General features: G+C 38.5%; 1 protein-coding gene across 2 annotated transcripts in view; it reads right to left on the bottom strand.

The window, feature by feature from the left end:
- The window catches only part of LOC143411875 (phospholipid-transporting ATPase IB), a 606,876-nt gene that overhangs the window by 401,881 nt on the left and 188,109 nt on the right, over positions 1-16,886 (bottom strand). For both annotated transcript variants that reach the window (XM_076872750.2, XM_076872751.2), the window contains exons 17-23: positions 16,090-16,195; positions 15,279-15,361; positions 11,522-11,571; positions 8,961-9,030; positions 6,737-6,821; positions 5,694-5,833; positions 3,748-3,886 (exon numbers count right to left, since the gene is read on the bottom strand). In XM_076872750.2, coding sequence (XP_076728865.2) covers positions 3,748-3,886; positions 5,694-5,833; positions 6,737-6,821; positions 8,961-9,030; positions 11,522-11,571; positions 15,279-15,361; positions 16,090-16,195 — 673 coding nt within the window. The remainder of the gene's footprint in view (positions 1-3,747; positions 3,887-5,693; positions 5,834-6,736; positions 6,822-8,960; positions 9,031-11,521; positions 11,572-15,278; positions 15,362-16,089; positions 16,196-16,886) is intronic.

Here is a 16,886-nt window from a genome sequence, read left to right as displayed (position 1 = left end):
ACTAATCATATTTATTTCCAAGGTACAAAGGAAAAGTTACAATTTAAAAATGACTTCTCTAACTATGATTTATATACACAAGCATGCTAAAGAAGGCCAACAACTCCAAACACCAAACTTGTCTTATTATACAAGTGTCACCAGTTCTAAAGATGAACTTCTAGGACATGTGCTACTAAGAAAATGCTGCCAATTAAAAAGTTAAGCATCAACAATCACAAAACATCCCAATTTCAAAGGCACTAGAATGTAAAAACAATGTGCACATGAAAATGAATGAAAAAAAGTATGTCTTCCAACTCAAAGTTCAGAAAACAGTTTTTGCAAAACCTATATGAAGCCCTTTAAATAAGCCCTGCACCAGAAATCATGAGTCCTGAGATCTAATAAAGGTTGGGCAACCTTATTCTAAAACTTTGAAATCTGAAATCTCCAAAATCTAATCAGGTTCAGATTCTAGAACACTTTGGATGTCAAATTTTTGGATTAAGGATCCTCAACTGGTAACATCTATGCAAATATTCGAAAATCTGAAGAAGAAAACAGAAAAATCTGAAACACTTCTGGTTCCAAGCATTTGGGATAAGAGATGCTCAATATGTACTAGTTTGGTTTTTAACTAGAGTATAACCTTGACAAACTGAATTGTTTCTGTGAGCTGTAACTGTTCACATGTAAAGACAAAACAGAGAGTTTTCAGAAACTCTTGAGGCAGCATGAAGAGCACTAGCCACTCTTCCACTTTGCTCTCTTTCCCTAAGTTGTTCTGGAAATAGAAGTGTCAGATACTTGTTCTTCTCAACTACCTTATGGACACCCTAAAAGGCACATTCGATGCACTAAAATGTGCAATGTTAGGGGAAACGGATCAATATGATTCATACTACTAAAGGCTGAAGGTTTATATGACTAAAAAACAGGCTTAAATCCCATCCTCCATCCGGAGCATGACCTCATGCTGCTGATAGCTGCCACCTGTGGTCTGACACTGATAGTCTAATGAAATGTCTAGACGTACATACTTTCTTGAGCCTTCTGCATCATTTGTGGGTTCAACAGATATCCTAAATGAGAAAAGACACTTAATCCCTCAACATCACCTTGGGTTACAAACTTGAGTCCTGAAGGTGGAATAAAGAATAATTCAGACATGGCTCTTTCAAAGAACACTAATTCCCTAGCTGTTAGAAACATACTGAGTAACTTCAAAGAAAAGTTTGAATGTGACTGATACACTCGATAAAACATGAGCACAGAAAACTCCCAGGATAAACAAGACTTTGGCAAAGTCATCTGCTTGTAAGTAGAAGACTTTATCTTCTAATGGCCTAGAGGAATATTCACCAAGAAAGATCCGTTAAGAAATATCTAATGAATGTGACTGCTTCTTGTACCAACAGTTACACACGTTACTTCTTTGCAAAGTACAAAATAATAATTATTACTTTTAAAAAGTTGTTTGAATGGGTATTGATTATCTCATAAAGCTCAGAGATGCTCATCATGCAAAAGCAAAATTTTTCTTTGCAAGTAATAATTAAGTTTTACTTTCTGGCTGATTTTCAGTCCTTTGTTTTCATCATGTTTATTCCAAACTGAGCTAGACCCAAACAGGCTGGAGTGTAACAAAACAAACAAGCAAGGAAAGGACCCATGTGCTCCCCAAGGACAGAGTGGCTGACAGGTGCACCACCAGCTTCTCACAGCATACACAATGAAGTGCTTAAGGAATTTAACTCTGAAGCTAAGGGAAAATACAGTTCATTGACCAAGCACAAAAAATAAAGATCTGGGAAATTAAGAAAATTTATCACTATTGCTCAATTTTAACTTGAGAGAATACACCCACCATTTTCATATCACTCTAAGAAGACAGAAAGCGTAAGTATTTCAGGGCAGCAGTCAACCTGACATGTCGTATATGAACAACAGGGTCCATGGATCAATAGCAGATGTTTTAGGACAAATTTATGTGGGAAATAATACATGAAGAGTAGATCTATATACACATTCAGAAAGACAGGAGCCAAAAAGAAAATACATCATCCTTCACTTATGAAAATGTTACTGACACATCATCAAGTAAGTATTTTCTAGTAGCAACAATGGGTCTGTACTGAAATACTATCATGCTCTTGTCCAAAATTATGCATTTGAATGACAACCAGCACAAACTCATGAATAAAGTCTATAGCTGATGCTTCTAAGATTGTTTGTTTATAAATTTCATATCACTCTCTTGTGACCTTAACTTCAGTTGTCTACTAACCTAAATTGCATTTTATTAGCAAGATCCTTCATAAGATATGATTAAATAACACATCTATTTGAACAAACAAAAAAATGAAACTCATCCCAGAGGGCAGGTATTGTGTACAAACAAGGTTATGAGAGAGAGAGAGAGAGAACTCTGATTCTAAAGAGCAGGTTTTAAGGAAAGAGTCACAACTGGATTAAGTTGATAATATTCCAAGGAGACTACTCTGTAAAGGACTACAGTTATATACATTCACAGGTTTCAGTAATTTTTTTTCCTAAACTAAGCAATGACATACAATCTGTTTCCATGAAGACAGTGTAAGTTACATAATCATTATGTATTTATTTTATCACATATGTACCAGGTCTTATTATACCATAATGGTGGCCAAATAATCAGATAACTTAAATATATTTCACATAATCAAAATTAAATTTTTAAGAAACTAGTAGCTTCAACTTCTTTTTTTAAAGAGAGAGAAAAGAGAGAGAGAGAGAATTTTAATATTTATTTTTTAGTTTTCAGCGGACACAACATCTTTGTTTGTATGTGGTGCTGAGGATCAAACCCGTGCCGCACGCATGCCAGGCGAGCGCACTACCACTTGAGCCACATCCCCAGCCCTTCAACTTCTTTTCAAATTTAAAATGTGCTTCTTTAACAAAGTTATTCTGACTTAACCCACCTGTCTTCAACTTTCATCTCTGTGTTGCTCACCAAGCAAGGAGGATGCCAGTCAAAATGGGGAAAAGAAAGTTGTAATGCACCCAGAAAAACCCAATGACTGTTAAAATCTTTAAAATTGGTCATAATTATAAAAATAATGCATATTTAAATCTAGTGAAAACATGTTCTCTTAGTGTTTTTGTTTTTGTCTTTTTTAAGGAGCTAGGGATGGAACTCGGGGAGAGGTACTCTACCACTGAGTTACATCCACAACCCTCTTAATTTTTTATTTTGAGACAAGGGCTAAGTTTAGGTCCTCCTGTCTTAGCCTGAGTTACTGGAATTACAAGCATGCACCACCACACCCACCTCTCTCAGTCTAAAATTTTGTGAAGAAATAAGAAATTCAAAGTTTTCAACTATATGAGTATGTTTGATTTTTTCAGAAAGCTATAATAGTTTAAATGTTTATAATAAGTAGATAGTGCACCTAAAAACACTGGATTTGGGTAAACTTTCCCTGGCCCAGCAAACAAAGAGTTCTAGAAAACATCATCCACTGGGGCTGGGATTTTGGCTCAACAGTAGAGCACTCACCTAACACGTGCAGAGCCCTGGGCTGGATCCCCAGCACCACATAAAAATAAATGAGTGGAATAAAGGTATTGTGTCCAACTACAACTAAAAAAATAAATATTTTTAAAAACTATTTTAAAAAATCACCCATCAATGCATTAAAGAAACACTTAGACATGTCTATAAAACACTAAAAAACATAATCCAAAAACCAGCATTGGAAAATTATTTTTAAAATTGATTACCTATATTAATTGCAGTTTCTTGTTTGTCTCCTGTCAATACCCATATTTTAATATCTGCCTTCAACAGAGTTGCTATGGTCTCTGGAACTCCGGCCTGAAGACGATCTTCTATGGCTGTGGCTCCAAGTAACAGTAAATCCTAGGTTGAAAAACATCTTCATTAAAGACTATTTCATGCTTAAGAGCAACATTAGTGACAAAACTCTGCCAAAAGAAAGGCAACCTAAATGTTCAGAGACAGTTACTTAAATCCTTTACACTAAACCCATATTTGTAGATCACTGATATATAGGTGTGGGGTATTTCCAACACAGGCAACCAGCACTTATCATTTTTTTCTCGGTACATAGGCATTATAAAAGAAATCATCAAAGCACATGGGTGAGTCGCCCTGAAGACACTAACAGTTCACAGGTTCTCTATTCTCACTCTGCTCCTGTGCCAAGTATCATGTTTTATTTAATATGTGAGATGAACCCATTCTAAATGGCATACTTTGTTGGAAGTGCCAGAATAAGAAACCTATAATACTAAGAATTCAACAGCTAGAGAAGAAAATATCAAAGTATCTTAAGATTGCTGTCCCCTATAGTCCTCTTCAAGAATCAACTCCCGCTGAGTATGAGTGTGGTTGTATGATCTACTGTTCACCACTTACTTGCCTCTGGTGAGTCTCTCCATAATATAGCACCTCAACCAGACTATGGAAAGTCTACTACCTCATGAACATCTACCACGTTTGATACCATAGAGGCATGAAACCTATTTAATCACTTTTTCTGATTCTAAAAGTAATTTTAGATATTTCTAGTATTAAATTATGTTTGACCTAAACTTCTCTCCATGTTTGGATTAGATAAAGCTTGGCCTAATACAGCCTTAATACATAATGAAAGGCAAATTACCCTAATAACCAAGCAACTGAGTCTCGGCCAATCACAGAAGGTGAACCTCCAGTCAATCAGGGGCTGAAACATGATCATATAAAGCAAATGACAACTGCCAAATGCTGCCACTCAGATTGATCTTGTATGTCATTTCCTTTCCTCTGGCGAAAAATACAACCTACACATAGGATGGAGTAGTCCATTTTGAACCATCCTCTTCTGGTAGTGCTGCTCTGTGCTAGAACTCTTTCCTGCTCTAGTAAACCTTGTTGAAGTTAATTCAGCTCAGATTTTGTTCATTTTTTGTACCAGTACACCAGGGCAAATGAACACTTGAATTCAGTTCTAGTCCTACTCAGATTCCACAAAATAATTTAATGTAAACAGCTTAATATAAAACTCAAAAGCTGAGTATAAAACAGCAAAGGAAAATTTTAAAACCAACAAAGGAACAAAAAAAGTAGAGGTGATGCCTTCGAAGCCACAGAAACTGAAAAATGGATGGCCCAAATGGTTGCTCAAACATAGAAAATGTTGAAACTTAGCTCCCAAGTGAATCCAAATAAGTAGAAAAATTATCTAATATCTTAGGATAAACTAAAAAAACAAACAAGCAACAACAAAAAATTAAAGTCATGAGCATGGAGTAGAAACAATAAAGTATAGATGTTATTAAAACAAAGAAGTGTGAAATGTGTTCACATTTACAACATATAACCAGCCTAGAGAGCATTGTGATTGCTCATGTAACTCAAGAGGTTGAGCTAATCCATTAAACCTCATGTTAGGCAAACCCAGAAAGTCATTAATACTATTTTTGACCTGGTATTTCTTAAGATATCACTAATACTTAGCTGAGGTGGCTAGGCCTTTGAGTTTACCCATGAAAACTAAATGTTACTTTTGCTTCTTAAACGAAAAAGTATTAAAAGCTGTCAGTTGGTTAAAACACAAGAAAAAAAAATCACAATATAGCAAAAGATTCCTGCTTCAAAGACTTTGTTCAACAGTAGTTAAGTCCTTCATTGGGTAAATGAAGACCGTTCTCTATGTGGTTACCTTTTCAATGATCTCGTAACACTCTTCTAATCGCTGAGCTCTGTCTTTCAATATGATGCTTGCTTCCTTATAGACTTCCAGCCACTCCTCATAATCATCCTCCGAGAGATCAGCATAGGCCACACAGAGAGTCCGCAAGCCTGCAAAACAGCCTCTGGTGAAGACCTCAAGAAGGGTCTTTTATCTGCTAGGGGACATCATGTGACTTCCTTTTACATAAGCATGCCCTCCCAAATAAAAGAAATCAGCTTCTTTTACAACCAATCAAATTAAAAAATCTGCATATCTTCAAAGAGAAATTTAAAAACTACTTTATTATACTGTAATGCAAACCATCTATTCAATAAGTTTGAGTGCATAAGAAGTAATAAGAATGGATTATCCACAGCAGAGGGACACAGGAGCTGTATATGATCCATGTTCCAGAGGCAGGAATCAGCAAGCAAAGAGGCAGGAAACTGGCTAAAATAACTATCCTAGGTTGCAGTATGTGTGTTGGTTATAGAATCATTTCTAACTTTGTGAAGTGGGGCATATGTCTATAAGCCTAGAGACTTGGGAGGCTGAGGCAGGAGAATTGCAAGTTCGAGGCCAGTCTCAGCAACTTAGCAAGACTCTGTCTCATTTAAAAAAAAAAAAAAAAAAGGTTTCAGTGAATTATTCCCTGAAGTTATGGATAAGCCAGTGCCATAAGTATAAGAAGAGGACAGAGAAAGAAGCACATGAGTTTTCCTCAAAAGGGACTAACTACAAGACCATCCTACAGGTGAGTTAGCCTGTGTCTCCTGCTATACTGTTAGTTACGAGTTGGCAGAGAATTGAATTTGGACTTTGCCACTTATTTGGTTGCTGCCATAGGCACAGAATGTGGAGATGAGAGGGCAGGGGTAGGCACCTAAAGAATCTCCTCCTGTAAAGCAAGCCAAGTACTGCTCAAAAAAAGACATCTGTTTGGAATATGACTGCTTATCCAAGCATCAGCCACGAATGCTTTAGAGTACCGCTTCAGTAGTAAAAAAATAACATTTCCAAATTTTGCTTACCTTCTGTGGCAAAATACTCCAGATGGCATAATGTTTCTTCCATGTATTCTGAGTCTTCTGAAAGTCTTTCAAAAATGACATTATCCTATAAAATAGGGAAACATTCATTGTGACTGGCCAACTCTTGTTCAGGAAGTCTTTCAGTCAACATGCTAAACATGGCTGGGTTTTATTAGTGTTTATCTAATGTGCACAAAAATACTTGAGTGGGCAAGTAAGAATAAAGTTCTTGGCCGGGCTTGGGCATGAGCTTTGGGGGGAAATGTTGGGTATGGATGAGTCAAAAAAAACCAAAATCTGTTATGTATCTTCAAAGTCAAACAAAAATACATTATGGAGGACCCTAGGAGCCAGGAGACTAATCAAGGATATAAGAGTACCTACTTTTACACACATCTGCAAAACTCACATCCTAAAGTGTATATAGATTAAGATCCCAAAGGCTTGAGACTGGAAGTATTTTGAATTTGGGATTTTGGAATGTTTGTGTATACATGAGATATCTCAGGGAAGAGACCCAACTCTAAAGATGAAATTTACTTGTGTCCACACATACACACCTTACCGCATACAGCCTGAAGGTAATTGTATACAGTACTTTTACTGTGCCTGTGTTTTGTCTGTGACTCATGATATGAGGTCAGGTGTGGTATTTTCCACTTGTGTCATATCAGTGCTCAAAAAGTTTTAGATATAAGAGTATTTTCGATTCAGGGTTTTCAGATGAGGGACGCTCAGCCTGTAATACCTTTAAAAAATGGAAACGATGCACAGCCTGTTACCCAAGTACAACCTTACTTGCTGACAACAGAGATGCTCCTAACCAGGGAAAGCACGACCCACAAAGCACTAAACCCAGTTCTGGGAAACACGTGGTTGGACATAGCTCATCTGACCTGAATACCATAATAATCCATCAACTATATTATTCATTGCATATAGTCTCAGCATGCATTATTTTAAAACTAGTTTGGTTTGGGGGAGTGTTTTGGAAGAATTAAATTCTATAAAAAGAAAATAAATCTTTGCAGCATTTTCATATTTACACTATTGTGTATTTATACCTTCCTCCCTGCCAACTCATATTGACCAAGAACTTGCTGGGGTACTAAGAATACAACAGCAGAAAAATAAACAAAGTTTAAAAAGAATATCATATAGCCAGGGACATGCCCTGTAATATCAGTGACTTAGAAGGATGAGGCAGGAAGACTGAAAGTTCAGTCATCCTCATGTAATTTAGTGAGACCCTGTCTCAAAATAAATAAATAAGTAAAAAGGGCTAGAGGTGTATTGGTAGAGCACCCTGGGTTCAATCTCCAGTAACTCCCCACAACCAAAATGAATATTTTGTAAGGACATAGCCTCAAAGACCTTAACTTAAACTGCTGCTCTATAAAAGCAGAATTCTTTTATGGTTCCAGATATAATGCCTTCAGAAGTACCATGCATTACTCATCCTTAAAGAGCTCTAGTTATAGTGTACTTAAATAAAAATCACCTTTTGCCCCACAGTTGGTAAAAAAAATAATAAAAAATTTTCAACAGACCACTAATCCTAGTATAGTATCATATTCTCAACATAGTTTTTAAAAAATAAGCATAACAATTCTTTCCCACAACCCACAAGACCACCATTTATCAGGGTGTAGTTTTACAAATAAAACTCAAAGCAATAACATCTTTCCTTAGAGATAACACCTTTGAGTCTGGTTACTGGAAGGGAGACAGAACAAAAAAAAACTGATCTATGAACCTGACCAAAAGGAACAATAAAAATGTGGCCAGATATGGACACTGCCCCTGTACCTACATAGCACTCTATGATGAATAAAATACAGTGGTTAAGAAGACTAGATGCTAGAAAACCAATATATGACAGAGTACTTGAAGATTCTCACAGATCACACAAATGATATTCAGAGAATCACAAAATGATGGTGGTGAAACTGGAATTGAATGTTTGCATGGTACACTCATTGAGTTGCTATTTCTGAAACCAACTACTGCTAAACGCAAGCTTTTCACTTGCCATTTTTGCAACATCTCCTTGAAGCATATTCGCTTTAGCAACCTTTTACTACTATGTCAAGTTCTTTACCTAAAAGAGTTTCTCAACTCTGGGCAAGCAATCAAGAAATCAGGAGGAGAGCAGTGAGAAGCCACAACTAACTAAGTGGCCACCAAGTATGCACTATCTGAGACCCTTACCAGCAATACTTACAGCCCCTTTACAGTAGAGTCGAAGTTGTCCTGATGGAGTTCGGACGATTACAGACATTCTTTTTCTGTCACTGTTAAGAATTAAAAAAAAAAAAAAAAAAAAAGATTGTCATTGTCCTGTTTTATAGGACCTATGTCCTATGACTAAACACCAATCAAAACAAAAGCTGGCAGCCCTAAAATTGACCAACCTCCATTTTTCCATGCCTTTTTCCTCAAAATAGGACTTGCATTATATATCTCTTGCTCTTTTCATTTAAATCTAATGGATGTAAACCTATTCCTGTCATGCCAAGAAAATTCACTAGCACTGCTATTTGAAAGAGAGGTAGAAAAGGAGAATTTGATCGTGGATCCTGTGCATCTAACTGTCTCTGACAATACTCTCTAAAAGTATTCTTTTTCTACTTTACAGTTCAAAAATATCAAGTAAGCGTAGTAAATAGCCAAGTGGAAGGTTCAATATAGATCAACTTAATTCAAAAGTTTCTCCATGTGTCTTCTTTTTAAGAGAAATGCAAAGAAATTACAAATTTGTAGAATGCTCCTGATTTGACACTACAGTACTCTTTCTCTCCCTTCTTCTCATTGAAGCCTGGATACTTCCCTACACATCTCTCATCTCATGATCCAGCCCCACTCACTTAGCTTCAATACTTCCATTGCCTAAATTCCTTTTCTTTCTTCTCTCTACCCACCCTGGCAGTCTTGCCTCATCTCCCACTAACCCTCTCATAACCTACCAGGCTCCAAGCCCACAAGACTCACCACACTCCTTCCTGTACAGTCTGGTCCAAGCCCTTGCTAACACTCCATCCCTCTGAAATACTCCCCAACTGGGCCCCAGATACCCATTTCTGCAGCCTTTCCACTCGGTGATTCCCACTGGAATCTAAGCTCCAAAAAATGGGGACTTTATCTCCTCAGCTCTGTAAATGTCCCACATTTCTGATTCACAGTTTCTTTCTGACCTAGATCTATATTCTCTCACAGCTACTTACAAGTTGAGCACTGTTGGCAAAGTTATCAAATTTGTGTTTAAGTTTCTCAATATATAAAGTAGATTACCACCAGTTACTCCAAAGGAGTATTACACAATTAAGTGGCATCAGGAAAAAGATGAGTCCATTAAAAAGAAACAGAACCACAAGTATTACCACAAATGATCTGTTTCCTCTTACTCCCCTGTAGTCTCTAGTAAATAGATCCTCATGTCTCCTTCCCTATCTACCTGTTTTCATCTAACCCTCTTTTCTCTTGTCTTACTATTAACTGCTGGGCTTAGCTAACGCAGCCACAAAGCTTTACCATTACCAACAAGAAACTTCCAGGAGCACAAAAATGTCTAGAGAGACTTCTTGTACATCCCCAACCTCCACACACACATCTACATGAACTACTACTATCATGAGCCATCCTTCATCTCTCCCATTGCATATTCAATATCTGACCCACCAGTATTCAAGCTAGACATCCTAAAACAAAAGACTAGGCCTGGAAAATATTTTCTATAAAAAAATCAAACTTTATCCAATAGCTTATAAAGAAAACAGGGCAAATAATTTGTAAATCATTTACCAAAGATTATTGAAAAACCCATCAATTTCAAGAACAGGAAAATACACTTTTGAGATTAGCAACAAAACCTTGCTCTTGTATTGACAGTTAAATATTAAAAAGTGAGAAAGAAACAAACATTAAGATATGGCTACTGGGCTGGGGATGTGGCTCAAGCAGTAGCGCGCTTGCTTGGCATGCGTGCGGCCCGGGTTCAATTCTCAACACCACATACAAACAAAGATGTTGTGTCCGCCAAAAACTAAAAAATAAATATTGAAAATTTCTCTCTCTCTTTTAAAAAAAAAAGATATGGCTACTAAATTGATCAAACTATATTGTTGTATTGTGTGCACATATGAATATGTAGTAATGAAGCCCACTATTATGTACAATTATAATGTGCCAATTTTAAAAAGATGTGGTTTCTCATAACAAACTATGAATGTTCCAGGTGAACAAAAGAATCCACAAAATATTCCTATGTCTTAAAGAAGCTACCCTGGGGAGGAATGTTTTGGAATATGTACAGGAGAATGGTCCTGCCTGGACCAGGCCTCTGATGGGATGAACTGATCTGATCTGATCTGATCTGTCACCATTTGTCAGTTTCTGAGCTCTCTGGAGGAGTACTGGAGTGAAACAAGAGGTATGACCTCATGGGACCTGTGAAACGCCAATGAAAATAACACTCTCTTCACTTGCTCTAAACACGCAGACATGTCTGCAGCTGCTGGTGCAAGAATACCAGGCTTGGGAAAGCTAAAGAAAAAGGAGGACACGGAAGCATAACATTTCTTTTGGATAAAAATAAAGCAAAAAAAAAAAAAATCAGCTTCATTTTCTTTAATGAAACTCGCAGATTCCATGAGGAAGAGGGTTCATGGAGGTATATTTGCCACATCAAATAGTTAAAATAGCATACCATACAATCATGCAAACGTAGATGAGGTTGTCAAATATATATAAAGTATTTTATTTCACGTGTATGAAAGACAGACATACCTGGAAAATTCTAGGACATGAAGGATTTCAAATGTCTTTTCCTCTCCCATCTACAGAAAAAAAAAAAAAAGGCTCTTAACTGCAAAGTATTAAAATCTCAAAGCAATTGTCCCCCAATATCTATCTATCTATCTATCTATCTATCTCTATCTCTCTCTATATCTCTCTCTCACACACACACACACACACACACACACTCCCCTATCCTCTAGCCCCTGAAAAAGCCTTTGCAATCTGCACTGTTTTCTCTGAAATCTGGCAGAGTCATAGCTCCCTCTTCTGGTAAGAAGCTTCATTATCCTGCAGTTCACAGGCTTCACAATGGGCTTGGGGCAGCCACTTCCAAGTCATGAAGATAAAAGACAAGCTGCACAGCACCTTGGGGCCAGTTTTGAATTCAGGATTTTACACATTTATAAAAATCTGTGCCTAGATCATTTACCATAACATCCGCAGCATGGTCTGAGATAGCATCCTATCATACAACACATATGTTCTGTGCTACAAAATGTATGACTGATACTGAGTCGTGAAGACCCTAAATAAGTTCATGTCAGTTCTGAATAGGTTTTGCTGCCAAACAACTATTTCCAAAACTTAGGGAAAAACTTTAAAATTTCAGTGTTCTTAGATTTAAGCCTGCAGATAAGGGGTTATTAGTGTGTACCTGGTTTTAGGGAATTAATCAAAGACCCTTTTTCTTTCTTTTTCTTCTTCTTCTTCTTCTTCTTCTGTTTTGATACTAGTGATTGAACAACCAAGGGGCACTTTACAACTGAGCCACATCCCCAGCCATTTCTTATATTTTATTTAGAGACAGGATCTTGCTGACTTGTTCAGGGCCTCACTAAGTTGCTAAGGCTAGCTTTGAACTTGGGATCCTCCTGCCTCAGCCTCCCAAGCCACTGAGATTATAGGCATGTGCCACCACATCCAGCTCAAATACCCTTTTTCCTTTGGATTCTTTCAAGTTAGAATTCACAATTTTTTCCATCTAAAAAAGGGCAGATTTTGTTACTGCCATTTTCAATTTTTTCATCTAATCTTCTATTCCCCCAACACATCACAGTAGAAACAGTGTAACCCTTGGAGTCCAGCAGATGTAAGTTTGAACCCAGTTTCTGCCACCAAGTGAGTGAATTTCTTGTGAATAGTGGCAACACTCTTTTCTTAGGCTTGAGGGAAATGGTCAATGAAGTAACATACAAATTTCCAAGTCCATGACTAAGTAATCGCCATCTTCCTACCACAATTCTCAGCCTGTCTTGCTATATCCTAAAATATTCTAATTACCTCCTTAATCTAACCTTCATTAGTCTTCATTCACCCCTCTAAATCCACAGTTCCCCGACCCCTCAACCTGTCCCAGTGCTCTCAGATTCCTATTCTCAAAGGCACCCTCTCCCACTATCCTGTCTCCCTGCCAGGAACTGCCTCTTCTGCACCACTGTTAACACCAACCACTGCCACATGCCACCCATGTGCTCAGCTGTTACAGTGATGATCAGCAAGGACATGTTGTGTAAATACCTGGTTGCTAATTGGAGAATTTGAGGCTCACAAATATCTCAGAACTAATGGTTGAATAGAATTTTTTAGATGATTATTGTTTATAAGACCTAACTAATCAGGCAGTCTTTTTATTCCCAGAAATGCAACCTTAGTCTGACACACACACACACACACACACACACACACACACACACACACACATATATATATATATATATATATATATATATGAATATGCCACAGTGAATCTGAACATCGTGTACATCCACAAGACTGGGGTCCTAATTAGAATAAGATATCCTCCATGTTTGTATAAATATGTCAAAATAGACTCTACTGTCATGTATAACTAAAAAGAACAAGAGGGAAAAAACTCAGTAAAATAACAAAGGATGCACACTCCTGTAATCCCAGTGGTTCACAAGGCTGAGGCGAAAGGATCGCAAGTTCAAGGCCAGCCTCAACAACTTAGTGAGGCCCTGAGTAAGACCCTGTCTCAAAATAAAAAGTTAAAAGGGCTGGGGATATGGCTCAGTGGTTAAGCACCCCTAGGTTCAATCCTCTGTACCAAAAATTAAAATAATAATAATAACAACAACAAAGGAATACCAACACTGCATCTATGATAACCATGCCACAGGCTCTCTACTGCCCATGCTTATCTGGCACTGTGACACAGGCAGAAGCAGCTGTTCTACCTGCATTCCTATTCCCATTCACCCTTCCCATGTCCCTCCACCACATCATATCCTGTTTTCTCAATGCAGAAAGAAACATGAAAGAGTCCCCATACAACAGAAAATACTACAATTATGGTTAAAAGTTCTCTCAAACTGAAGGGAAAGACCTTGTTTAATTTTAAGTTACTGTAAAGGAAATTCTGTATTCAATCAGTACTTCACTTTTAATGACTGCACATTTCTGTAAGCTAAATTCCCTCTGTGGATTAAAAGAAAAAAAATAAAAATAAACATGATCTGATCTCTATACTCCAAAAGAAACTGAAGATGCTCCCCAAAGAGGCACTTTGTATAAGATAGGGTATTTTATAGATTTTGATATTTTAGAAATAAAAGAGACAAATGAACTACTGCCAACTCAGGAACAATATCAACTTATTATATTATTTGGAAGTGAACTTCAAGTGCATTAAGGCAGTCTTGGGACTTAAGGATGCATTAAGCCAAAATCTATAATAATCCATGAGATTTCCCCCAAATTGAAGGATGGGCAGAAGCGAGGGAAGGCAGTGACATCCAGAGAGTAGCACAGCCCTTCTCTCTGGTCATCACTAATGTCACTAGCACCTCGCCAGTCCCGACCATCATTTTTATCTGTTGCTTACCCAGAGTGTTCGTACCTGATCTTATTCTTGATAAATGTCAAACATCCCTAATTCCAAAATCCAAAGGGCTCCAAAATTGAAAATGTTTTTAGCACCAATATGACATCACCCATGGAAAATTCCACACCTGACCTCATGTGACAGGTTGCAGTCAAAACACAGGTGTCATACAAAAGTACCTCGGGCTGTGTGAATTAAGGTCTATATGAAACATAAATTTCAAGTTCAGATTTGGGTTTCATTTCAAATTATCATGATATGCAAATATTCCAAAATCTGAAACATCCAAAATCCAAAACACTATGGTCCCAAGCATTTTGGAAAAGGGATACTCAACTTGTAAAAAGCTTTTCCTATTGCTAAATTTCCCTCTGCAACCCACAGGAAAGAAAATTCAAATCAGAAAAAAAAATACATAAACCCCTTGACTTCAGGGAATAGTCATATAGATAGAAGAGATGTTAACCTCTAACTCGCAGCCCTCACGGCTATGGAGAGGGAAGCCCAGTGGACTCGGGACTCCACTGTGCAAGAACTCTCAGGCACTGGGGCTACAGAGAGGTGTAAAGTCTGCCTCAAGGACAGCCAGGCCTTGAACTTACTTTCCCAACTTCTAGAAAACAGAGAGACGACTTGAGAAGTTCTTTCCTGCAAACAATTTCAAAATAACTTATGAAAGACTTCTCGAGAAGAAGAGGGGGAAATTACTGCAATACAAAATAAAGGGGATAAGCAAATACAATCACATAACCACTTCAGTGTTTCAACTGAGCATTTCAAGTCTAATTTTTCATCAAAATAAAAACAGAAACTTAGCCATGAGATTCACCATAGACATACTATTTCAAGTATACAATCTTAAAAACAGTGAACTGGAACATGCACGGGTATGTCCCTTACCGCTTCTATGATGACTGAGTATGGGGTTCTGGCTGTGAAGACAAAGCCCAGCTTCTTAGCTCCTTTCACCAAAGCAGCTTCATCTGTCAATAAGAAGTCAGTGAAATACTGACTAATCCTTCATGAGAGTTCTGGGAAGTACCATTTTTCAAATTACCCACCGTGGTTAGGGAGGCCTGGTGTTAAGGATTCAGAATAGGAGCACTCACTTTTGCTACCACCAGGGACCTGAAATGGGCACTCCTGTAGGATGGAAAGATGTGGACCTAAAGCCGATTCGCCAGAAGAGTGATTTGCACTCCTGCTTTTCTTGGTTAGGATCAAGTTCTCTCTAATGGACATAACTAATATTTCCACTGACTAAACATCTCCTCTGAGCAAAGTCGTGTTTTAGTTGTAGTTCTGTGGGATTTAGAGCACCAGGAAGTGGGCAAAGAGTAACTGCTCCAATATATACCTTCCTCAATGGTTGGAAAATCCACAAGGAAGGGAAGATGAGCAAAAAAAACCAGCCCTGTTCTCTCTTGAGAGTTTTGTCCAGTTCCATAACTTTTACTAGGAAATACAAGATGGCCCTGATCTTCCCTGGCACTCAAAGTGCAATGGCAATCAGGAGAGCTCAGCACCCGCTCTCTTGAGTTGTAATACCTGTAGTCATGATAATAGTCATGATCTGAAAATGTTGAAGAGGCCAGAGCTAAACAGCAGGGTCTCTGTGGGGCAAGCTACATCACCACATCTGTTACAAATAATTGCAAACACCCATCTCGAGGACAGGAGCCAGCAGGGCACATTCACCCAGGGCACTCACCTGGGGAAGAGGCCTGATAGATGATTTCATCTCCATCCTTCTCAGGAACGACAGTGTGGCAAACAGCCAGCAGGGTGAGGAACTCCTGTATTACAGGGGCTGTGGGCTTCAAACAGGAGGCCAAGTTAGCCTGTCAGTCATAGTACTGCTACCACATGCTGCAGCTGGATGCATGTCATTGCCTGTTTCAAATCCAGTTATGATTCCCTTCTCCCTTTAGCACAGGGTCCAGATACTAAGCTGAACCCCAGGCCCCCTGGGACCTGACACCTGTTCCCCATTTAGTCCACTTCCTGCCACTGTGATCTCATGTCCTTTAGTCCTTCAAACAAGGCACATCCTTTCCGAGCGTCCCATTGCCACAGCCCTCCATCTGCTTTCAGGAGGTTCTTCTGTCCACCCACCCCTCAAGCTTTGGGCAGCAGTCACTTCTCTCAGTGTCTCCGAGTCTCTGGAGTGCCAGCCCATGTCATCAGAAGAGAAGCAAGGCAGCCTAGCTGCTCCTGCGAGTCCCAGGGCCCCAGTCCCACTCACATCTCACACTTCCCAAGCTGCTCATGGGCTTCTCCCCACTTCTGTTAAGATCCCGGGACAAGTGGGGTTGTCCTCTCTGCCTTCCTCACAGAAGTGTGCCCAGGAAAGGAAAGTCACTCCCATTACACATGGAACCACCCAAACAAGTGCATTCCTTGTCTTTCCATCCTGCTGTGCTGGCATCTGTCCTACAGTATGTCTAATCTTGGTTTGCGTATGGGTGTGGCGTTGGTGTTGGAGATGGAACCCAAGGCCCTCATGTC

Source organism: Callospermophilus lateralis, chromosome 12 (assembly GCF_048772815.1).
Source record: "Callospermophilus lateralis isolate mCalLat2 chromosome 12, mCalLat2.hap1, whole genome shotgun sequence".
Taxonomy (NCBI): domain Eukaryota; kingdom Metazoa; phylum Chordata; class Mammalia; order Rodentia; family Sciuridae; genus Callospermophilus; species Callospermophilus lateralis.
This window is presented reverse-complemented; position numbering and strand designations above follow the sequence as displayed.